The 24,670-nt window shown below is 46.9% G+C and overlaps 1 protein-coding gene across 1 annotated transcript; it reads left to right on the top strand.

Moving 5' to 3' along the window:
- Positions 1 to 12,957: 12,957 nt before the first annotated feature.
- On the top strand, positions 12,958 to 22,115 carry LOC117039594 (cathepsin L1-like). Its single transcript, XM_033136758.1, has 7 exons — positions 12,958 to 13,074; positions 14,050 to 14,175; positions 15,111 to 15,269; positions 16,309 to 16,533; positions 17,469 to 17,628; positions 19,202 to 19,301; positions 21,931 to 22,115. The coding sequence occupies exons 1-7, from the start codon at positions 12,970 to 12,972 to the stop codon at positions 22,022 to 22,024; spliced, it is 969 nt and encodes a 322-aa protein (XP_032992649.1). The 5' UTR covers positions 12,958 to 12,969; the 3' UTR covers positions 22,025 to 22,115.
- Positions 22,116 to 24,670: the final 2,555 nt, after the last annotated feature.

Below are 24,670 nucleotides of genomic sequence, written 5' to 3'. Positions count from 1 at the left end.
CCTTCTTGGGGATACACCGGTCTTTATACTGGTTTGGGTGTTGATCTTCTGGGCACTTTGTGCAGCGAACGGCATCTGGAATGGACAGGAAATGTTTAGGTATCAGTTCCTTTTAGGGAAGAGATGCATCAATCTAGTTTCAATACTGACATGATCTCTGAATATTCCCCAGGACACCCTTATAAATACAGCAAGATAGAGGATTTGTAGTCAACTATATAAATACAATTAGCTGAATAAATTCAGCTAATCTGGGCTCTAATCATCCCTGACCATTGACCCTGCCAGCTGTGGTTGAAGGGAGTCCGGGTCTCAGACCCTCCACCCCAGACCTGCCATTCTGCTACAGGTGCTTGAGTCTTCTGCCTTGATGTACCTCTTTGGTTAGAAATGGTCCGTTCAGGGCAAGGAATGCACTCATAGCAGCAGACGGGCTCCTCATCCTTGAGTTTCCTAACTTGCCCAGGCAGGCAGTGCTCAACACACCGAGAGAACGGTTGTATCTGCAAAGGAAGGCAGTTGGCCATGAGTGAAATATTCATGGTTTTGAGTATGATAGAAGCAGAGGTGGAGTTAAGCCAGTGTGACCAGTTCCCCCACACTGGGTGCTGAGCTGAGAGGGTGCCTTCCCACCTCCTTCTCAAAGCCTCAGAGCTCTTCAGAAAAGAGGTGGGGGGGGGGGCTTGGACAGGGTTCTTGCGTTCTCCTTCCCAAAGCCTAGTTGGGTCAATGGATGGTGGTTGGTTATAGTGAGCAGAGGACGTCCTTGCTACAGCAGCTCCAGTGGCTACCACTCTGTTTCCACCCAGTTTGTTCCCCACCTGGTTAGCCCATACAATGACATCTGGATCCATCTCGAAACCTGTTCCTGCAGCAGCCCCAGGGTCCATCCACCCCACGTTCCTCCAAGCCATAGATTTGTTCGAGAAGACGACCCAGTTGTTGATATCAAACCCAGCAGACTCCATCCCATGTTCCCCAAAGGAGATTTCATCCCCAGCACTGTTGTTGAAGCGGATGTTCCTCAAAGAAGAATGGATCTGGAATGAAGCATTATTGTTAGGGGTCGGTGGGAGCAAGGGACCATGGATTGGATCGCAACATTCCAGCTAATGGGAGTTCCATTTCCCTCTGCATCTCAGAGATGGAGTAAAGGAAAGGACATAATCATTTCTAGCTCCATCCATGAACTAATAGCATCCTCCGTTCTCCACATGACACATAATGGCATCAGGCCCTGGAGAACCCCAATGCTTGCAGATGTAGAAAACAAAGTTTAGATATCTAGCAGCTAAAACCCAGTCTTGATGATACAGAAATGCACAATATCTCTCTAGCTCCACCCATGAACTAATAGCGCCCTCTGTTCTCCAAGTGGCACATAATGGCAGAGGCACCATCAGGCCCAGGAGAACCCCAACGTTTGCAGATGTTAACAATACAGTTTAGAAAACATCCTGTGAGGGGCAGGACCAAGACAATCCAGCAAGAGAGGTCCACACTAACTTTGTGGTCTGTTGACTTAGATTTCTGAAACTCTGCTGGGAGAAAATCAGGAGCAAGCGGGAATAGGATGGATCTGGTGGGAAACAGTTGTCACCTGCCATGGTTCCAGGTTCAGAAGAAATGCCCTCTTTCCATCTCCTGTGTTTTTGTGTTTCGATGCAGATGTGTACAGGACATGCAATGCCTGCACCACAGAAGAGACCGCATTGTAGATGCTGTAGCTGCGGCCAGTCATGCTCACATCAAACACAAAGGCTGGCAGGTCCTCCAGCTTCTCCTCTCCTGTGCAACGTCTCTGGCCATCTGGTGAAGCATGGCCTGGTTTCAGAACCTCACAGTCAAATGCAACTTCCCACCAGTCACTGAGAAAAACATCTCTGTGGGGTTGGTATGGATCTAATGTTGAAAGATAGCGGTCGAATCCTGGAACATCTCTTGTGTGGACTGTGAAGGACAAAGTGCCATGGAAGGATTGCACATTCCACCATGCATAATGATACCCAACTGCAGCGAGTTCGCACTCGGTTGTCAGGATCCAGACCTTCCCAAATGTAGTGTTGGTGTGTTCTTTGTAGAAGGAAAATGTTGTGATTAAGGTCTGCATGATATCGGTGCCCCCTGCGGCAATCATGACCTGGGCATCACTCTCAAAAACTGTCAAGATTAGTGCAACCTGATCTTCTGCAACAACATCAAATACGGAGATCTGTTGAAGGGTCTTCCTTTCAAAATCTACACAGATGTCATTCTGGGCAAATAATGCTTTCTGGCTCCGGATGAAATTGTCACTTCTGTCACTTTCCAGAGCAATGATCCCACTCCAGTTCCACTGGAAGTAGAGGAGGAGGGAGACCAACGCCATGTTCTGCATGTGATATTCAGGGTCGATGTGGTAGAAGCTTGGGGAATGGACTGGGTCGCTCAGAATGGAGTCAAAAGACTGGAAACCTAACTGAAGGACCAAAAGCGGACCGAGTTTTAGAAATGGTTGAGATGCAAGAATGCAGAGAGGATATTGAGAAGTTGGAACGTGGAAAGGGAAGGGAAACAACAGAGCTCAGGGCTGGAGCCACTGGTTGCATGCAGAAGGTCCCCAGCATCTCTAGCTATTGTTGCAAAAAGCTCCCTTCCTGAAAGCAAGGAGAGCAGCGGCCAGTCAGTACAGACGTTACTAAGCTAGATGGGCCCAATAGACTAACTTTGCATAAGGCAATTTCCTAGGCTCCTTTGCTCCTAAGAGTAGCAAAGATGGTGAGAGGTCCAGAGACCATGTCCTCTGCTGAAGCATTGAAGGAGTTGACTATGCTTAGCTGGGAGAAGAGACAATAATACATTGAAATATGGAGATGGATGGGGGGTGGGAAGACCCCAGCGCATCTTTGAATGATAGACTCATAGAATTGTAGAGTTGGAAGAGACCCCAAGGGTCATCTATTCCAGCCCCCTGCAATGCAGGAATCTCAACTAAAGCATCCCGGACAGACACCATCCACACTCTGTGTAAAAACCTCCAAGGAAGGAGAGTCAACCACCTCCCAAGGGAGACCATTCCCCTTCAGAAAGTTTTCCCTGATGTTGATTCAGAATCTCTTTTCTTGTAACTTGAAGCCATGATGGGTTCGAGTCCTGGCCTCCAGAGCAGGAGAAGCTTGCTCTATCTTCCATGTGGCAGCCCTTGAGCTATTGGAAGATGGCTCTCATATCTCCTCCCAGCCTCCTCGTTCCCAGGCTAAACATACCCAGCTCCTTCAACCATTCCTCACCCTTGATCACCCTCCTCTGTGCACCTCCCAGCTTGTCAACATCCTTCCTAAATTGTGGCACCCAGAATTGGACACAGGACTCCAGGTGGGGTCTGCCCAAGGCAGAATAGAGTGGCACGATCACTTCCTTTGATCTGCAGCTGGACACTATACACAGTATACAGTATTATATATAGTATATATTGACATACAACTGGGAGATTGTTAGGCCTTCTGGACTACAGCTTTGGATTTGGGGGCGAAGAATAAATTTGGGTAGGACTATGCTTCCCTTTGCCCCCGTGAACAGCCTTCCCAGACTGAGGGTCCTGCCAGGGATGCTGTAGAAGCACATTTCCTGTGGAAGGAGGGGTTGTAATCAGTATTCTACCTGTATTCAAAAAAAAAACCAGGTTGACGCATTTCTTGAAACGATAAGAATATTGTCCCCTTCACTTGAAGACAAACTATTGTGGTGTATGAAGCCTCCTTCCTGCAATGCAATTCCTTCCAAACTGACAGCGAATAACTTTTTATTCTTCCTGGTCTCTTAATTGACAACTGGCATTTTTTGGTGCGTTTTCAATATCTCATACCAAAATCCCCCCTATTGGTTTTTCACTGGTTTTAAATCAATTGTATGCAGCTGTGCCCTTAGATGCCCTTTCCTGCTGATGGGTCTTGTGTGCAGTTGGTATTATTATTATTATTATTATTATTATTATTATTATTATTATACCGCCCTGTAAACGTAGGTCTCAGGGCACGTTCACAACACAAAGCTGCAACATAAAAGCACAACATACATCATAAAAATAATTAAAATAGCAAACACTAATATTAATGTCTTCAAACTAATAAAAAATACACTCCTCAACAAAAAACCCTACAAATACAAATACAAAAATCCATGTTAACAGAGTATGGTGCTGAAAACACCACAAGTTGCAGGTTCAATCCCCATAAGGGACAGCTGCATATTCCAGCTTTTCAGGGGGTTGGACCAGATGATCCGCAGGATCCCTTCCAACTCTACGCTTCTATGATAAAAAGCAATTTAAAGCAACCCCGCCTGCCAAATTAAAGAATGCCCACCCAAGTTAAAACCCCATCCCCCATGGAAAGAAGAAGGTACCTGAGGAACCTTGAAGTTCGTGAAGATGTGTGCCATCGGGTTTGAGATTCTGGGGTGGAGGCCCCCGATGACGGAGAGCAGGTCATCCCCCCTGCCGCATTTATAGTTAGGAAACATGTTCCTCCGTGTGGAGAGGAGAGAGAGGCTGGCATCATGCGCCATGCAACTCTGGGCAGCTTACAGCATATGTATAACATAGTAAAATATCAAGCATCAAAAATTTCCTGTTACAGGGCTGCCTTCAGAGGTCTTCTAAAAGTTACCGTATATACTTGAGTATAAGCCTAGTTTTTCAGCACATTTTTGTGCTGAAAAAGCTGCCCTCGGCTTATACTTGAGTGAGGCGGGCGGTGGGGGCGGCGAGAAAGAAGCCCTTTCTCTCCGCTCGTGCCGCCACCCGCTCTCCCCAGTCAACCATTCCTTAAGAAGCGTACAAGAACAGCGGTTCTTTACTCTCCCCAGGCAGCTTGTTCCATTTCTGAACTGCTCGCATAAATGCAAACTTGGCAAAGGAGGAAGAGGAAGGAGCAGCCCAAATGGCTGCTTTTGGGCTGCTCGTTCCTCCTCCTTCTCCACAGCGGCAAAGGTGAACCGGCTTATGCTCGAGTCAATAAGCTTTCCCAGGTTTTTGTGGGAAAATTAGGTGCCTCGGTTTATATTCGGGTCGGCTTATATTCGGGTATATACGGTATGTAGTTCTTATCTCCTTGACATCTGAAGGGAGGGCGTTCCACGGGGAGTGAGCCATTACCAAGAAGGCAGCATTCCTGCATTGCAGGGGGCAGGACTAGATGATCCTCAGGGTCCCTTCAAACTCTACAATTCTATGATTTTATGTGCAAGATAAGTGCAAGAGTGACAATGACACTGAATTTCGGGATTAGCCCTGCTGCGTTTCCTTTCCCAGGAAATGTGTCCAAAGAAGGAGTTGGTGTGCTCTCCTTCCTGGGAGGTTTTTAAGCAGAGGTTGGAGGGCCACCTGTCAGGGGTGCTTCAGCTGAGATTCCTGCATTGCAGGGGGTTGGACTAGATGATCCCCGGGGGTCCCTTCCAACTCTCTTATTCTATGATTGACTGTATCTTTCTCCAGGAAAGCCCCTTGACACAAAGGACAAAGGAAGACTTTCTGAGAAACAGAGTCCCGGTTGATGGGAGATTCCTGTAAGGGAAACTGGAGGACGATGGTGATGGAGAGAGGTAAATTACCCCCCACAATCAGGTCCTCCGGCATATAATAATCTTCCTGGACTGGGAATGGTCTGGTCAGGTCACAGGTCAACGCCATCAGGATTACTTGAGTCAGGGGCCAAAATAACAGCAGCAGCCAAACCATCATCAACAGTGAGAGACTTCTCTTCCTAGAATGGGCAGTTGGGAGTTTGCAAGAATCCTCAGAGTGCAGGATTCATTTTGCAGGGTCCAGGAGGGGTTTCAGGTCTTAAGGACTATGATTCTGCCCACCCCCAAAGAGACCTGGGTGCTTTGTTTATACCTTCTTGAGTGTACATGTTTTCCCTTGAATATGTTGTTATTGTTTAGTCATTTAGTCATTTAGTCGTGTCTGCCTCTTTGTGACCGCATGGACCAGAGCATGCCAGGCACTCCTGTCTTCCACTGCCTCCCGCCGTTTGGTCAGGCTCATGTTGGTAGGGATTTTTTATGTTGTCCTGGAAATATTTGTTATTCACATGACAGGTAGCCTCTGAAAACCCACAGGGGTTCTGCGAAAATTGCCGCTCCATTTTCTGCATAATTCTAAGGGAGAAAAATAATCACAGGCTACCGTGCTGGATTCCCTCTGCTTGTCTCCAGGAAGAAAACAGATTTCTGAGACCGCAGCTGGGTCACCCTCTGCTTGTTTGTTGAACCCTTGAGGTTATCTTTGGGTTATCCTTCTAAATACCAATCCCTAGTATTTTAACTAACGAGAGATCTCAGTGCAGCTTTTGCTGCTGACCACCTATTCTCAGAGATGCAAATGAATGCAGTCTCCCTGAAATAATGGCCTTGCTCCAAATAAAGTCCCTCCAAATAAAGGCCCTCTCCTATTCTATGCCACCCTGGCATCTGCTAATCTGAGCTTTCTGTTCCACTACTCTCAATGCCCTCCTGGTCCTGGAAGGGGGGGGGGGGTCAGGAATGCTTTCCAAGGACACTGAGTCTGCCAGCTGCCCCTCCCCTGGTGCTTCCTCTTCCTGCTGCCCCTCTCCCAATATTTCCCAGCTTCTCCCCTCTTCAGCCTCTGAACTACGACTTTCTGCTATCTATACTGTCCTCCTGTTCTCAGGAAGGTTCAGGAAAAGGGGTGCAGCCCCCGCCATTCCTCCTCAGTCCAGCCCCTGACAGGTGCAATCTGTTGGGATAAAGTAAAAGTAAGCTTTATAAGAACATCATTTGCAACCAACCCTGTCAAATTCAAATGTATAATGCACTGCAAATTGCAAACCCTCCAACTGCCCCTATTTTCCAGAGACAGTCCCAGATTTACAGAAGCCACCCCAGTTTCAGATTTATTCCTGGAAAGTCCCGCTTTCCCTTAGGATGCCCCCTTTTTTGTCAGAGAAATGTTGGAGGGTATGGAGTTATGTGACCCCCCCCCAAGCCTTGTATATGGAAGGTTTTTTAAATGTTAAATGTTTCATTATTTTTAATGTTTTATTATCTTTTTATATATACTCAGAGTGGCTTCCAACATATTATAAATTATTATTATTATTATTATTATTATTATTATTATTATTATTATTATTATTATTAATGAAATTGAGAGTATGGCATTGTGCTGTTGCCCAAATAAAATATTTTGTTAAATAAATAGGTCTTGGGACTTTCATTTTAAAAATGAATTATTCCTGCCTTTGCATAGAAAATGTAAATATTTACATAGGAAATGTAAATATTGGTTGCCATTTATTTGCAGGATGGAAGCTGTGTGTTCAAATTCTCTGACCGAGTGGTCAGGATCAATAGCTATGTAAATCTTCCAAGTAATGATGAAGGGTCCCTGGAACAAGCTGTGGGTACTGGGGACCCAGGTGGCGCTGTGGGTTAAACCACAGAGCCTAGGGCTTGCTGATCAGAAGGTCAGCGGTTCGAATCCCTGTGACGGGGTGAGCTCCTGTTGTTCGGTCCCAGCTCCTGCCCACCTAGCAGTTCGAAAGCACGTCAAAGTGCAAGTAGATAAATAGGGACTGCTCCAGCGGGAAGGTAAACGGCGTTTCCGTGCGCTGCCCTGGTTCGCCAGAAGCGGCTTTGTCATGCTGGCCACATGACCCGGAAGCTGTCTGTGGACAAACGCCGGCTCCCTCGGCCTATAGAGCGAGATGAGCGCCGCAACCCCAGAGTCGGACACGACTGGACCTAATGGTCAGGGGTCCCTTTACCTTTACCTTTTACTGTTGGTCCAGTGACTGTTTGGATGCTTCTTATTTCCAGTTTTACAGCTCAAGTAAGGCGCATTATTATTATTATTATTATTATTATTATTATTAGATGCCCAACTTGGTAGCCTGAATGCAGCCTACCATTTCCAGAAACTACTGTCCAAAGACCCTTGAAAACACAAAGTGCAGAGCAAGTGAGATCATCTTCTGAGGCGCTTCTTCATGTGGCTCCTCCATGTGAGGTCCGGAGGGTGGTGACATGAGAATGGGCCTTTTCTGTGGTGGCTCCCCGTTTGTGGAATGCTCTTCCCAGGGAGACTCACTTGGTGCCTTCATTATGTACCTTTAGGCATCAGGCAAAAACATTCCTCGTCATCCAGGCCTTGGGCTGATTATTGGAGGGGGGCAGTTATTGGTTTGTTTTTGTTTTTATTATGAACTTTGTGGTTTGTTTATCATGTATTTTTCTGTTGTGAGCCATAAGGCGGTACAAATGTTGTTCATCCTCACCATCATCACAGTTCCGGGGGGAGGGCTGCATGACACACAGCTGGCTCCTATAACCTTACTCCAGAGGAGAGCAATGATGACAAGCCTCTCCCCCAGCCTCCCAGAAGTACCAACTGCTGCCTCAGGTCTCACTGCATGCACCAGGAAGGTGCTGCCCCTCTTCTGCAATTTGCGTTCTTGCTTTGACTCCAGTCCCAACCCCTCCTTTGTGCAGGAATCTTTAGCTATACTGGTTGCGGGACGGAAATGAACCATGCCATGCTGGCCATTGGCTGTGGGTCTGAGAATGGGACTCCGTACTGGATCATAAAGAACAGGTAACGTGGGAATCAGTGGGGCCAGAAAAGGCTGGGCTATCAGATAGGTGATATATCCCAGTCCTACCGGGAGATCCTGGAAATGAACAAGGTCCTCTACTGCAAAGCTGCATACAGGATGGGTGACACCTGGCTTGAGAGCAGTACATGTGGAAAGGATCTAGGAGTCTTGGTAGACCACAAACTTGACATGAGTCAACAATGTGATGCAGCAGCTAAAAAAGCCAATGCAATTCTGGGCTGCATCAATAGGAGTATAGCATCTAGATCAAGGGAAGTAATAGTACCACTGTATTCCGCTCTGGTCAGACCTCACCTGGAATACTGTGTCCAGTTCTGGGCACCACAGTTCAAGAAGGATACTGACAAGCTGGAACGTGTCCAGAAGAGGGCAACCAAAATGGTCAAAGGCCTGGAAACGATGTCTTATGAGGAACGGCTTAGGGAGCTGGGTATGTTTAGCCTGGAGAAGAGAAGGTTAAGGGGTGATAGGATAGCCATGTTCAAATATATAAAAGGATGTCATATAGAGGAGGGAGAAAGGTTGTTTTCTGCTGCTCCAGAGAAGCGGACACGGAGCAATGGATTCAAACTACAAGAAAGAAGATTCCACCTAAACATTAGGAAGAACTTCCTGACAGTGAGAGCTGTTGGACAGTGGAATTTGCTGCCAAGGAGTGTGGTGGAGTCTCCTTCTTTGGAGGTCTTTAAGCGGAGGCTTGACAGCCATCTGTCAGGAATGCTTTGATTATGTTTCCTGCTTGGCAGGGGGTTCGACTGGATGGCCCTTGTGGTCTCTTCCAACTCTAGGATTCTATGATTCTACCAGCAATTGGAATTCATGATGGCTGTGGGAAACCTCTTCATTTTGGCCACTGGTGCTGGTCTTCTGGCTAGCATATTTCTCCCCAAATTGTTCTGATATCTCAATAGCACAGATCATCTCATGAGGGAAAAGAATCAATGAATCTATCTATCAATTCAGTTAGTCAGTCTTTCAATCAGACTTTCTTTTAAAATTGATTTATATTGCAAATTTGCAATATTATACAGAAGATATGGTGTTCAGTTAAAATTTCACGAGATTTATGTGTATGTTTTTCGCATAGATATCAGATATGGTTGCTCAGCTAGTAAGTCCAAACATCACTCTTGCCCTGCCCTCAATTGATACAGGTTTACATGTTTGATGCCTTTATTAATTAATTAATTAATTCAGCCTTTATTGGCACAATTTAGACAATAAAAGCATTAAAAATCGATAAAACATTGGTAATCCAGACAGATGAAATACATAAAACATATAAAAGACACAATAACCACCAATAAGTAAAAATAAGTAGTTTTAAATTTGACTTTAAAAATATCCTTAAACAATCTCAGTAGTTTCAAAAATGTTATCCCTCCACAAACATTGGATTACAGATACTTTGCAAATACCGGTAGATACTTTGAGCTTCAAAGGAGTCGCCAGTAGGTCTCTCCCAAGAGTGCTGAATAGAGGAAGTTCCAAATTATGTGGTATATTGTATCTGGTGTGTTCATACCACAAGAGCAAAGTCTGTTCTGGAAGGGGATTTTGGGAAATCTCCCTGACCATGCAAATGAGGGGGTGCATTTAAATGGGCTAGCATAAAAGCTCTATGGTACAATGGGGTATCTAAGTTGTAAAAATAGCTGGGCCTGTATTAATGATGGCTCAAATGTACCGTAAGTGGCTGATCACTTGAAATTCTGAACAGGATTTATTCCCTAGCTAAGAGTGTGGGCGTGCTCTGGTCCATGGGGTCACGAAGAGTCGGACACGACTGAACGACTGAACAACAACAACAAGAGTGTGGGAATTAATGTTATCAGGGCAGCTGAAGCATTGCGGTGGGCTTTCCAAGGAAGTGATGCAATGTGATAATGTTATTGATACGTGACTTCTATTTTTAGTGTATTTTAGCAAAAGCAGCCAAGCGCGTGCTGGCTAAATGGCACAGCTCCAAGGTTCTTTTGTAGATGAGAACATTCCTGCATGTTCCTTGTTGCTATAATGTTAATGTTCTGTTTATGGAAACAATAAAGAATATATTTAGCAAAATAAAATAAAGTTGCACCACCAAAATGCAAACAGGATTATTTATTTTATTATTTCACGAAATCCACACACCACTCTGATTGTGGAAAAACCTCGGAATGGTTTAGAAAAAGGGATAAAACTTTAAAACTACCGTTATTTAAGAGTTGCAAAAAGTTAAAATGACAATAAACTTCTGTAAGGACAAATACCATTGCACAACTTTTTTGGAGCTTGTTGAGAGTGTCCAGTGGTGATCCACTAGCTCTGCCACGCTAGGAATCCAGCAATGAAGATCCCCCTCTTGGCCTAGCAAAGGAAAGCAGAGCCAGACATTGGGCACCCGCTTGGCAGCAGGAGTTGCTGGAAGGAGGCGTACAAGGTGCCATCCCAGCCGTCTTAGGGACTCCACTCCTGATTTGTGTAGGGTTTCCTCCTGAGCGCTTTCTTCTCCTGAAGTTGGGAGTGGAGGTTTAGGGTCAGATGTGCTGCGTCCTCCTTCTCCTAGAAGAGGTCCCTTCCCAGGTGGGCGAGCCCCACCTGCCCCTCACTTCCCCCTGCAGCACAGGTAGAAGCCGCCTTCTTGCCAGATGGACCCACTCTTGGCCTCATCCACTCTGTCTTTGCATGCAGGGATGTCCCTAACTCACCAAGGGTTTGAGACGCATGGGCTCCCCTCACCTGGTTTAGCCACTTAGGATTGTGGCCACTTTCACCTGCTGACAGCTTGCAGGAGCCACAGGTGAGAGCTGAGAACAGAGTGGAACCAAAGGTGGACAAACTGTCCTGGAAGGAGCAGGATGTGTCCCTCACTAGAGGTACTGCCCCTCCCAGCACCCCAAAAACGCCTTCCAAAACCTCTCCATATTTTTTGTACTCAGTTATGGTCTGGTCAATGATGAGTGTGAGTGTGGAGGGTATGGTTGCGTGTGAATGTAATACTTTATGTGTATATGAAACCAAACAAAAGCTACAGAAATATTGGATGCAGGAAAAAGCTGTGCCTGCCTTCCTTTGGACATTGCGGTTTCTGAAATGGCAACAAGCTTCCCTAAATTTGTGACAAGGTGAGGTTTTGTAAAGCTGCATCTGGAACGGCCACCTGTGGCTTTCCCCGCCGAATTGTTCAGACGGAAGGTATCACACCTCTTCCTTTGACCATGAAATGTCACTTTTGCTCAGTTAACTTTTGACAAATTGTTTCCAGGAACTTAAGGTGGGAGAGGAAATTAGAGACACACACTCGTTATAAAAAGGGGACTGGAACTTATTCTGCCCAGACAGACAGCGTGAACAGACATCCAAGAGCCTATTCTCTGAATATTTCCACTTGGGGGAAAGGTAAGGTTTGTTGGAAGCCAGACTGGAAATTATTTATAAAGAGACAGATTTAAATTAAAATGCTTTCCCCGCCCCCTCAAAGCACCATTGCTGTGAATGTTCATGCTGGATATTATCTGCATTCGGCAAATGTTTGATATTCAGAAACAGCATTTAATAATAATAATAATAATAATAATAATAATAATAATAATAATAATAATAATATTTATACCCCACCCATCTGGCTGGGTTTCCCAAGCCACTCTGGGCAGCTCCCAACAGAAAGTTAAAAACATGATAAAACACCAAACATTAAAAAATTCCCTAAACTTCATCTAACAAATTTCATGAGTCACTAAGGATGATCAAACCTGAAAATTTCAGTTCCTCTCAGTTACTTATTTCCTTAGTCTTGAATACAGTTCTCCACATCACTTTGCAATTTTTTTTAATCCTCTTGAAAATTTATCATTTTAGTGCACATTTTTGCAGAGCAATTTGCACTATTTTCTCCAGTATACACATTTTTTAAATGCAGACTTTATCCCGGTGTATGCATTTCACATTACTTGGCTGCAGAACTGCATTCCATCCAACACAGCTAGGTTTCAGTTGCCCAGGAAGACACATTTTGTGGTCCTTTGAGAGACAGAGCAACTGGTGTTGGAAGGGACCCAAGGGTCATCTAGTCCAACCCCCTGCAATGCAGGAATCTCAGCTAAAGCATCTCTGGGAGACGGCCATCCAATCTCTGCCCCCATCACCACCATCACACATAGAGATTAATGCAAAAATGGAATGAAATTAACATGTATTTTAGAAAAATATGTACTAAATGTGTGTGTTTAGCAGGTGTATATATTTGGGGAGATGTGTGCATTTGAGACTTTTTTAAAGAGAAAATACTCGCTTGAGAGAAAACATGCATGAAATTATCTTACAGGTTTAGGTTGTCTCCTGTGCAGATATGGATCTGATGTATTTGGTGGCAATGACCGTCCTGGTCTTGCTGAGGACGTTCACCATGGCCAGGGACCCAGCTCTGGATGAAGCCTGGAAAGATTGGAAGAGGACCCATAATAAAATATACCGTGAGGTGAGTTTGCTCCAACCGAACTAGGATGAACACCATGCTTGTGTCTCAAAAATTCTTGCACTTTGAACCATGCGCTTCTGAGCATGGGCAGTGTGTAAAGCAGCCGTTGGCAAGGTTATCCGGCCATGGGCTGGATAAAGCCCACAGAGAGCGTCCGTGGGCTGGACATGTGCAGCACGATGCTGGAAATCACGTCTGCTCATGTCCGTGGTGCCGGAAATTGATTCTGCGCATGCCCAGACGCTGAAAATCACGCCTCATGTGCAGAAGCAATTTTTGGTGTCTGGACATGTGCAGATGCAATTTCCAGTATCTGTGCATGCACAGACGCAATTTCCGCCACCACTTGGCAAGTCCCCGCACTGTGCTGCGCTGCTTTAGCGCAGTGCGCGGGGGGCTTGCCGAGCGGGTGGCTTGGTTGGTGAGCAACTCGTGGGTCAGTAAAACGGCGTTCATGGGCCGCATCCAGCCCACGGGCCAGAGATTGCCGACCTCTGGTGTAAAGGATTCAGCCTTTGTCCAACAATAGCCAGCAAACACATAGGCAGGGCTTGAAAACAATCCCTCTGCCTTCTAACTCCAAGAAAATTGCATGTGCAACAATGCACAAAGATGCACATTCCTCTTCGACTGGTAAGAAACTGGTGCATCCCGGTGCAGCCAAATTCTGATCTGGAACCATTTTCCTGCAACTGGCAGAACCTCCAAGTGTCCCTATTTTCCAGGGACAGTCCTGGATTCACAGAAGCCATCCTGGTTTCTGATTTGATCCAGGAATGTATCACTTTTCTTTAGAACATCCTTATTTTAATCAGAGAAATGTTGGAGGGTACGGAATAGGATGTCCCTATTTTCATTGGAAAATGTCAAAGAGTATGAGCTGAGTTCTTCTGGCCTCAAGGCCTTCTAATTTTTTGAGGCAAGAATGATCTTGGGCTCTGTCCGCTCGTTCTTAACCAAGAGGCTTCCTTGCAGAGGAATGCAGAAGACTTCCGGAGAACCGTCTGGGAGGACAATCTCCAAACGATCGAAGAGCATAACCGTGAAGCTGCCCAGGGGAAACACACCTTTCAGATGGCCTTGAACCAGTTCAGCGATTTGGTGAGCTTGTATCATGGATTTTGCGGCTATTCAACCCTCTCTCAGCCCAATAGACAAGCTTATAATTCTGCTCACTCCTCTCCTGGTAGCTCCTATGCTGAGGTCCAAAACTAGGTATTTTGGAGGCTGGGACAAATAACATGAAAAACACCCTTAAACCAAATTTGTGTTTTATAACATAAGACATTAACAACAGTTGCAATGAAAATCATGTACGTTTCCAGCTTTGGGTAAGACTCCACTAGTGAATATTATTATTATTATTATTATTATTATTATTATTATTATTATTATTATTATTATTATTATCATCATCATCATCATCATCATCATCATCAAAATAAATAGCTTTATTGTTATGCTAGCCAAAGGCCATGGGAAATTGAAAACTAGAACACAAAACAGAAAAATAAAACACACGTTATAGGCTTAAACTAGATGAAAACACATAACTAGGAGATTCTGTGCTGCATATAATAGTTCCTCTTTAGATCTCTGCGTCACCTTGGCAGTTCCTAGTGCAGTGTTTTTCAACCACTGTTCCGCGGCACACTAGTGTGCCGCGAGATGTCGCCTGGTGTGCCGTGGGAAAATTACTTTATATATAGTCAATATAGGCACAGAGTTAATTTTTTTAACATTTTCTAATGGTGGTGTGCCTCGTGATTTTTTTCATGAAACAAGTGTGCCTTTGCCCAAAAAAGGTTGAAAAACACTGTCCTAGTGAATATACACGGATTATTTTTAGGAAGTCTAAACTGGTTGTTGAGTCTGGAGTTGCAACAGGCAGCCTGGGAGGTTGGGGCAGCCCATCCCATTTCACCGCCTGAAGCAAAATGGAAAGGGGCCTCCTTGCTCCTCCGAAGCCTTGCTTACCACGGTTGCGCAGCTACTTCTGGCGAGATTGACATGGACGACTCTCCTCTGCTCCCCAGACAAAAGAAGAATTTAAGGAGAAGCTGAATGGGCTCCGCCCTGACCTGCCCAGACAGCATGGTGGCGGTGCAATCTTGTACGAAAAATCTGGCCCTCTGGTGCTTCCTGAATCCGTGGACTGGCGTAACACAGGTTGTGTCACCCCGGTGAAAGATCAGGTGAGTAGAACGCTGAGTGGGAAGGCTTGAATGACTGAGCCAGGGACTCAAGGTTTGTTGCAATGATGAGAACCCCTCAGGTGGGGGTAGGGATGTCAGAAGGCTCCCCCCCCCATCCGAATCAAAATGGACCCTGGGGTTCTAGTCCAACCCTCTTGCAAAGGAGGCTTACTTTGGACAAAATCTACACTTCCAGAGTCAACGCTAAATACATTCCTTCCGATAAATGAACCACCATAGTCACTAGAGGGCCGTGAAAATTTGTGTCCTGGGCTTTTTAGACTCATCTAACCCATGTACTATCGGAAACCAAAGGGTCACATTGGTTGCCAGATGTGATTTTTTTGGCTCTCTTACCCCACTAATCTGCTCAGTTGCTGAGCTAAATGGGGAGTCCCAGCATCTGTCAGATTCAGGGCCGTCGTAAAGGGATCAGCCACCCCGGTGGGCCGCCTCTACGCCCACCTCCCTCGCGCGCTGGCTGCCCCTCAGGAGGGGGGTGGGCAAGGGGGGGATGAGGGGCGTGGCGCTGCAAGCCGCCCACCCTCCGGAGCTTCAGCTGGAGCGCTGGGAAGGGCGCGCAAAGCCCCGCGCCACTCCAGCGCCACGCCCCTCATCCCCTGAGGGGCGGCCAGTGCGGGAGGGAGGTGGGCGAGCGGGGGATGAGGGGCGTGGCACTGGAGCGGCGCGGGGCTTTGCGCGCCCTTCCCAGCGCTCCAGCTGGGGCTCCGGAGGGCAGCCGGCTTGCAGCGTGGGGGCGGGTGCGGGTTGGGGAGGGGGCGCCCGGTATGCCGGCGGGCTCGCGGGGGCGCCCCTAGGGGGCCTGGCACCCTGGTGCACCGCGCCACCCAGCCCCTATGATGAGACGGCCCTGGTCAGATTCCTGCCCCAGCTTCATTCATTTCCCCACTTTCTTAGCCAAAGGCCCGGGAGTATTGATGAAGAGCAAATTGCCCAAGGTGAGTCTGCTGCAGAGAGTGTGGAGCAGACCCTGACCCACCTCTAAGCACCAAATCAAACTGTTTTTCCCCTTCCGCAGGGCAGCTGTGGCTCGTGTTGGGCGTTTGCTGCCGTCGGTGCCCTGGAAAGTCTCCATTGCATTCAGACTCGCAAGCTGACCCCGCTGAGTGAACAAAACCTTGTGGACTGTGCTTGGCCACAGGGGAACTATGGGTGCAATGGAGGGTGGCCGAGTCGGGCCTTCCAGTACGTCCTGCAGAACAACGGGCTCAACTCAGAACGCATCTACCCCTACACGGGACAGGTAGCATTGGAACATGACATGCAGTTTTGCAGCCATGCGGCATACGCACAGGGGCGCCCCATTTCATTTTACCACCCGAGGCAAAATGGGAAGTGTTTGCAGCCAGAACTCACCATGAACGTCTCCTTTGTTCTCTTATAATGGTCATGGCGCCCACCTGAGAGGGGCCAGAAGTGAGTTCTGGCAAGTTTGGACTGAAAAAAGCAAGCCAAGCAGCTAACCCCTTCTCACCTTTGTCTGTGAGGACAACCAGCTCCAGTGTGGTTTTGTCCTTATAATTATTCATCAAGATATATATTTCTTTTCTCCCTCAGTATTTAGTCCATAAGACTTTGAATTCCTCTTGACAATGGGAAGGAGAGAAAGAAACATTTAGCAATAGGCAGGTGGCAAATTTTGGCTCACATCTGTCAATTGCTTTCCACCTGGAGAGCCTGATGGTGGTGTTAACACATCCCAAAGAATTGTTGTTGTTGTTGTTTCAATACCAGCAATTTCATTATTGATACCAAACATTAAAAACCATTATAGTAACCAAAGAGGTGAGAGCCCCATTTGAACAGATTTGCTTCCCCCACCAATGACACACGATGGTGCAGTTCATTGGGATGAAGAATAAGATAAGAAAGCTTCATCAGGGCCTCATCTGCATCTGTGTCACGTTTAAATGTGTCATGCATTGTACTGTTATTAAATGGAAATACTCTGTTATTCTGTGAAGCACCCTGAGATCTGGGTGGTATGTAAAAAATCAATAAACCAATAAATAATTGTTGGTTTCATATATATATATATATGAGAATTGTTTCTGCCCTCCCATATACAGAAAACCAAAATATTGGTTACCATTACTTCTGTTACTATAGATCTCTATATTTGTAACGCCCAACGCCCAATAAAGGTTTGGAGAAAGAAAGGTTCCCATTACTTTGCAGGATGGAAGGTGTAATTTTCAAAACTCAGACCGAGCGGTCAGGATCCGAGGGTGGGTCGATCTCCCTGAAGATGATGAGGGTGCCCTGGAACAGGCTGTGGCCCTTTATGAGCCAGTTACTGTTGCGGTGGATGCTTCCAACTTCAACCTTTATGGTTCAGGTAAGGTGTTGAACAGCAGAGGCTGCAAGAATGAGCCCAGTCTCTGGGTGACGTTCAACGCACAGCAATCACCAATATAGGGAATGTGGAGGGGGGGGGTTATGATCAATCATAAGAATATAAGAAGAGCCTGCTGGATCAGGCCCATACAAGTCCAGCATCCTGTTCTCACAGTGCTGAAACAGGTGCCTGCAGTGGCATAGCATGCATTGCCAGTGCCCAGGGCAAGGCAAGGATTGCACCCACTAACCTCATTGCAGGTATCGTGTAGGAGGCTGCAGGCGGACGTCACTTGCTGCTGCTAACCTTTGATGCCTCTCTTTCAATGGAGGCACAGGTTGCAACCACAGCAAAGGTGGCATTTTTCCATCTCCGCCGTATTAAACAGTTGGCCCCCTACCTCTCTCGCCCTGATCTGGCCACAGTGATCCATGCGACGGTCACCTCCAGACTTGATTATTGTAACTCGCTCTACGCGGGGCTGCCCCTAAAACTGACCCAGAAACTCCAGCGGGTGCAGAATGCTGTGGCGAGGCTCCTTACCGGGTCTTTGCCGCGGGACCACATTCATCCAGTGCTTTACCAGCTGCACTGGCTCCCGGTGGAGTACAGGATCAGGTTTAAGGTGCTGGTTTTGACCTTTAAAGCCCTATGCGGTTTAGGACCCTCGTATTTAAGGGACCGCCTCTCCTGGTATGTCCCATGTAGGACCTTAAGGTCCTCAAATAATAACCTTTTGGAGGTCCCGAGCAACAAAGACGTTAGGTTGGCCTCAACTAGGGCCAGGGCCTTCTCAATATTGGCCCCGACTTGGTGGAACAGCCTATCACAAGAGACCAGGGCCCTGCGGGATTTGGCATCTTTCCGCAGGGCCTGCAAGACGGAGCTGTTCCACCTGGCCTTTGGGTTGGTTTCTGTTTAATATTTACGCTTCATCTTTTATTGGTGGGATATTTTGAGATTGAGACCTGCAGTTTTAATTGAATTTTTAAATTTGTATTTTAATCTGTTATTTTAAATTGATCGTTTTTATGTTTTCTTGCTGTGATTTTAATTGATGTTAGCCGCCCTGAGCCCGGTTTTCTGGCTGGGAAGGGCGGGGTATAAATAAAATTATTATTATTATTATTATTAATAGAGGCCACCTGCCGGTCACTGTGTTTGCCCTCTCAGCTTGGCGAGCTCTCGGCGGCAGCGACTGGCACTCCTGGGTGGGCTTGGCAGCATCCCAGCAGCACTTGAGCCTCTGCTGCAATGTGCCTAAGAGGATGGCGTTGGAGAGAGGCCAGCTCATTTACTTTGAGGGTGAATCCTAAATTTGCTGCCAAATCCCTCAGCTTTTCCTTGAAGGAAGTGTGGAAGGGCAGCAGCCCACCAAGTCCTACTCAGAGCAGACTAAATGGAAATAAATAGGCTTAAGTTGGTTGTGTCCCTTAATTCAATGGGACCAGTGCTGGATAGAGCCCAGAATGTGAGTTGCCTTTTCCAGAGACGACCCAGGAATGTCCTCCCCATATTCTCTTTCATTCTCACCTTGTCTCCCTCCGCCTTCCTCAACTCCTCCTTTATCCAGGAATCTTTGACTACCCCTGCGGGACCAACCTGAACCATGCTGTGCTGGCAGTTGGCTATGGCGTTCAGAATGGAGTTCCTTACTGGATCATAAAGAACAGGTAATGTGCGGAGCCCAGAAGACAGAAAAGGCAGCCTCATCCTCTGACCTTTAGGGAAGGTAAAGGGACCCCTGACCATTAGGTCCAGTCGTGTCTGACTCTGGGGTTGTGGCACTCGTCTCATGTTACTGGCCGAGGGAGCTGGTGTACGGCTTCCGGGTCATGTGGCCAGCATGACAAAGCTGCTTCTGGTGAACCAGAGCAGCGCACGGAAACGCCGTTTACCTTCCCGCTGGAGTGGTACTTCTGATCAGCAAGCCCTAGGCTCAGTGGTTTAACCCACAGCGCCACCCGCGTCCCACCCTTCCTCTGACCTTTAGTGTACCTCTTACTAGGGCTGGGCTTTCACCATCATGATATACCACCAGCTAAACATTGTGCTATACCAGTGTTTTTCAACCACTGTTCCGCGGCACACTAGTGTGCCGCGAGATGTTGCCTGGTGTGCCGTGACTTAAAAAGTGGGCAGCGAAGAGAGTGTGACAAAAACCCACCCCGGGATCTGCTCAAAGGACCAGCTGTGCCTCCCTCCACTGTGACGAGATTGAATGGAGTGGGAGAGGAGACGGCAAGCCGCTCGGAGCAGGGAGCCGCCGCTCAGCCAAGCCCGCGCGCCAAGGGCGCTATAAATAGGCGAAAAACCCGCCCCCCCAGCCAGCCAGTGAGCGAGGCCTGCCTGCTCGGCGTGCCCGATTTGCAGCGGGCAGGCAGGGACCCCTGTTGCCTGCTGGCTGTGCGCAACAAGACGGGCTTTCGCCGAGCGAGGCGGCGCTGACTCAGCCTGGGCCGAAGGAAGCGCAGGGCAATGGCGCTCAGCACCCCCCGAGAGGCAGCTGGGCCTGCCCGAGCCCCCGAGCCCGGCGGCGCCGCCGCCACGGCAGCACCAGGCGGAGGACGAGGCCGACCTCGACCCCGACCCGCAGCAGCAGCTGAGCGGCCTGGAGCCCGACGCCGGCGAGGGGATCCCGCTGCACTCGCCGTGGACCTTCTGGCTCGACAAGTAAGTGCGGAGCTGCCGGCACACCAGGTGGGGAAGGCGAGCGGCAGCGGGAGGAGGAGGAGGAGCTTGCGGCCTGGAGCTCGCCTCTCCTGCGCCGGTAGGGTGGTAAAAGGCGCGCTTGAATGAGGCGGCAGCGACGGGGGTGGGCAGCGTAGGACTGGCCTTTGTTCGCCGCCGCCTCCTCTCCTGCTCTGCTCGCTCCTTCCCCGTCCCCACGGCGAATTAATTCCCTTCTCCGCCGAGGGCAACGAAAAGGGGGGGTCTGTTCTCCAGCCCCACAGATTGCTTCACTATGCTTAAGTATTTTATAATTTTTCATATTTCTGTTTACTTACTATTTCATAATAAAGTAATTATAAAATACTTTCTTTGTGTTTATTTGATTCCTATTCAAGAGAATTACTTTATATATAGTCAATATAGGCACAGAGTTAAATTTTTTAACATTTTCTAATGGTGGTGTGCCTCGAGATTTTTTTCATGTAACAAGTGTGCCTTTGCCCAAAAAAGGTTGAAAAACACTGTGCTATACTATATATGACCATGTCTGAAGTCAGGATGGAGCCCTGGAGAGGCACTGGGTGGCTTCACGGTTTTTCCAGCATCGTGATTTTTGCATAGCACACACACCTCATGATTCGTGATATATTGCCAGGTCAAAAACTATGAAACTGATATCACAATATGGAGTTCAAATTGGGTTTGGACAATATATCAATATATCACTCAGCCCTACCTAGCACCTAGTAATGGCAATCCTTTTTTGTGCTCCTGTTGCCTCCCCAGACTTTCAGTGGCCACAGGACAAGATCCCACTTCTCAGTTCCCTGCAGATCTGTTGCCAGGCATCAGGTCTAGATAATACAAGCTGGGGATTGGCTGTCCTCATTTGGACAGATAATATTGAACAGCGATAAGAAACAAAATTAAAGGATGTATTGGTGATAATTCTGTGGAGGGGACTAAACCTGCCCTCAGCCTCAGGTGCCCCCTGTAGGTTCCCCCACAAAGCAACACCTGGTCCATTGCAGTGCCATGGGCTTTTAATTAAAGGGCCACCAGCTTCCAAATGCCTATGCCATCTCCATAAATCCTTTTTGGTCAAAATACTCTCCCCCCCCCCAAACCTTGAATCCACCAACATTTTATTCACTGGATAACACTAAGCTGTGCAAGAAATTGGATTCAGTTTGCATTTGAAGGCAAACTGACCCAATTTGCACTTTCTGAAACAATACAGAAACCACACCCATCCTTTGAAACTTACCCGTATTCGGATTTTACACTGCTGTTTTCCTGCCAAGAGATGGGTGAAGTATAGAACATCAAAATGCATATTACTGAAAATAACAGAAATGCATTATATGAGGAGACGTTGCTCAGCAAAAATGTGTTTATTAAGGAAAATTCACAGGACAACGTGCTTCTGAGTTTTCGGGGTGATTTTTTTCAAAAAAATAAATAAATGCAAACTGGATTTAAGGCTGGAAAAATGTGGAACTAAGAGGACTGAAATTGACAGATCCATGCACCCATAGTCTGACTCCACTTAGATTCACCAGACTCTCCTGTCATTTGCTGCTGAAGCCTTTTAGAGAGACCCTCTCCTTCTTTCTCTTGCTTCCACAGCTGGGGAACTAACTGGGGTGAGAACGGCTACATGCGGATGCGAAGAGGCGTCAATCTGTGTGGTGTGGCACGTGTGGCCAGTTACCCCGTGTGACCAGCTAAGGCTCCACAACCCTTCCTTCTGGAATCTTCCAAACTTCAGAGCAACGAATCATTAGGACGCTTCACCTCTTATTTCATAGCTACCAAATAAAGCACTTTGAAATCAAATCAAATAATATAGAGCGCCATCTCGATTTTCAGATATTAATAAATACTTATGCATGCACTTGGCTGTTTTGTGTGAGTTCTTGCACAGATCCAGCGCTGTTTTCTGAAGGTTGTGTTTAGTTTGGATTTGGGTGAGGACCGCATCCAAGGCGCATCCATGGCTTCACCCTGAGAACTCTGGTTTGTTGAGGGTTCTGGGAATTGCAGCTCTTTGGGTTGGGGGGGATCCATAGTTCTCAAGATTCCTTGGGAGAAATGGCATGTTTTCAATGTGCTTTAAATGTATGGTGCAGGTGTCACCAAGGACAAAGCTTCAAATCCCCGCTCTGCCAGTATTTGTATTGCATTTGCATTGTGAGTGTATTTCACAAAGAACAAATGTCATTGGGGAAAGGAGTTGGTTGGACATTGTGTTAGCTGACTCTTTGGCCGAGAACGAGGCAGAGTGGAGACCCCAAGGAGACTCTGCCTGGAGGAGTTTGTGAGGACAAGCAAGCTATGGATTAATGACTTATGCCCTGCTATGAAGGTGTTTTGAAAGCAAAAGGAATAGTAGTAGTAGTAATGATGATGATAATAATAATAATAATAATAATAATAATAATAATAATAATAATATCCCACTAATCTGGCTGTAATATGCAGCGGCCACTCTGGGTGACTTACAGCATATATAAAAACATCAATTTTTTTAAAAAAATCCCAATACAGGGCTTCCTTCAGAAGTCTTTTAAAAATCAGGTTGCTTACCTCCTTGACATCTGATGGAAGGGTGTTCCACAGTGCGGCTGCCACCACTGAGAAGGCCCTCTGCCTGGTTCTCCGTAACACCACAGTGAAGGAACCGCCAGAAGGCCCTCGGAGCTGGATCTCAGTGTCCATACTGGACGATGGGGGTGGAGATGCTCCTGTACACTGTACAGTGGGCCGAGGGCATTTGGGGTTTAAAGGTCAACACCAGCAATTTGAATTGAGCTCAGAAATGTACTGGGAGCCAGTGAAGATACTTTAGGACTGGTGTTATATGGTCCTAGTCTCCAGTCTGGCAGCCGCATTCTGGATTAGTTGTCATTTCCAAGTCACCTTCAAAGGTAGTCCCACGAAGAGCGCATGACAGTAGTCCAAGCGGGAGATAACCAGAGCATGAACCACTCTGGCGAGACAATGCACAGATGGAGCTGGCAGACAGCCGCCCTGGAAACAGAATTGACTTGCGCCTCCATGGACAGCTGTGAGTCCAAAGTGATTTCCAGGCTGCAAACTTGGTCCTTCTCTTGGGCTCAAGGGAGAAACACATTGCTGGTGGGATTTGATTGACATTCATTAACAGACATGCTTTACCACTAGCTGTTCAGTTTAATATTTTTATTTGCCTATCTAACCTTGTTTCCTCCCAATAATGCCGATTAGACAGTTACATTTTTAAGGTCCAGGTATCTTACGCAATACGTAACTAAATGCCGCAGGCCACTAAACATAACTGAAATGAATCTCTCAGTATACTGATATACAAAGCTCATAAGATTGAAATCCTACGAAGTAGGATTATGAATCATAGACCATTTGTATAGAAAATGGAATATATATATATATATATATATATATATATATATATATATATATATATATATATATTGACCATTGAATACATAAAAATTGCTTCAACTTCCAGTTGGTCGCTACACGCGGGTGAACACGTCTCCTTTGTTCTCCCATGCTTGGGTCGTCTGGGGGGGGGGCGGGCGGCATTTGACAGCAGAGATAAAGGGGGAGCCAAGGCTAGGTGAACCCCAAAGTCTCAGGGGGGGTACCGAGCTGAATTGGCGTTGCTGCGGTGCGCTGAAGAGGACCCCCATGTTGCTTCATGTGAGTAAGCCCAAAGCTTGCAAGCGGGAGCGAAAAGGGGGAGAACTTCTCCGGCGCTAGTTCCAGCAACCCTCCGCTGCCGAGAAGCCCAAGTCCGTGGGTATGTAAGTGGCTTTATTCCCACTAAAATGAAGCTTACCTAACCGATCAGCCTACACAAATATAAACTCGTCATCAAGTGATTATCAAATAAATTAATGCACCACAATGTTTTGAAGAAATGAAGGCTTTTTGGAATTCCCTTTCGGTTCCATCACTCTTACTGTTCAGGCCAACATAAAACATGGGCTATGAACATGGAGGGGTGAGTAACGTGGACTCCTGCAGTTCTCCACACAGGGAACATTCAAAAACTTCCAGTGTAAATTTGCCAAAACCAGTTTCTCACTCTGGTTTATGTCACATAGCTGTATTTCTGCCAAGAACTTCAGGGGCCTTATTGCAAGCAGCAAATATATGTTCAATGCCCAAACCGGAGAAACACAGGCATGGTGTAGCTCCTTCCATTCTGATCTGTCATGGTTGCTCTGTTTACACAAACATATCATATTTGCCGGGTGTGATGCATTTGTAAGTCTAGCAGGGATCAAGCTAAGCTGGTGCATTGGGTCAGTTCATGAGCATGTACTTTTATTTGCATCAATCTCTTGCTTACTCAAGAGTA

This window comes from Lacerta agilis, chromosome 18 (genome assembly GCF_009819535.1).
Source record: "Lacerta agilis isolate rLacAgi1 chromosome 18, rLacAgi1.pri, whole genome shotgun sequence".
NCBI lineage: Eukaryota > Metazoa > Chordata > Lepidosauria > Squamata > Lacertidae > Lacerta > Lacerta agilis.
This window is presented reverse-complemented; position numbering and strand designations above follow the sequence as displayed.

Bases quoted from the DNA above. Each gene is read 5' to 3' on its own strand.
- LOC117039594 (XM_033136758.1), top strand. From the start codon at position 12,970: ATGACCGTCCTGGTCTTGCTGAGGACGTTCACCATGGCCAGGGACCCA. The intron at 13,075-14,049 runs GTGAGTTTGCTC...GCTTCCTTGCAG, and splicing joins ATAATAAAATATACCGTGAG to AGGAATGCAGAAGACTTCCG. The intron at 16,534-17,468 runs GTAGCATTGGAA...ATTACTTTGCAG, and splicing joins TCTACCCCTACACGGGACAG to GATGGAAGGTGTAATTTTCA.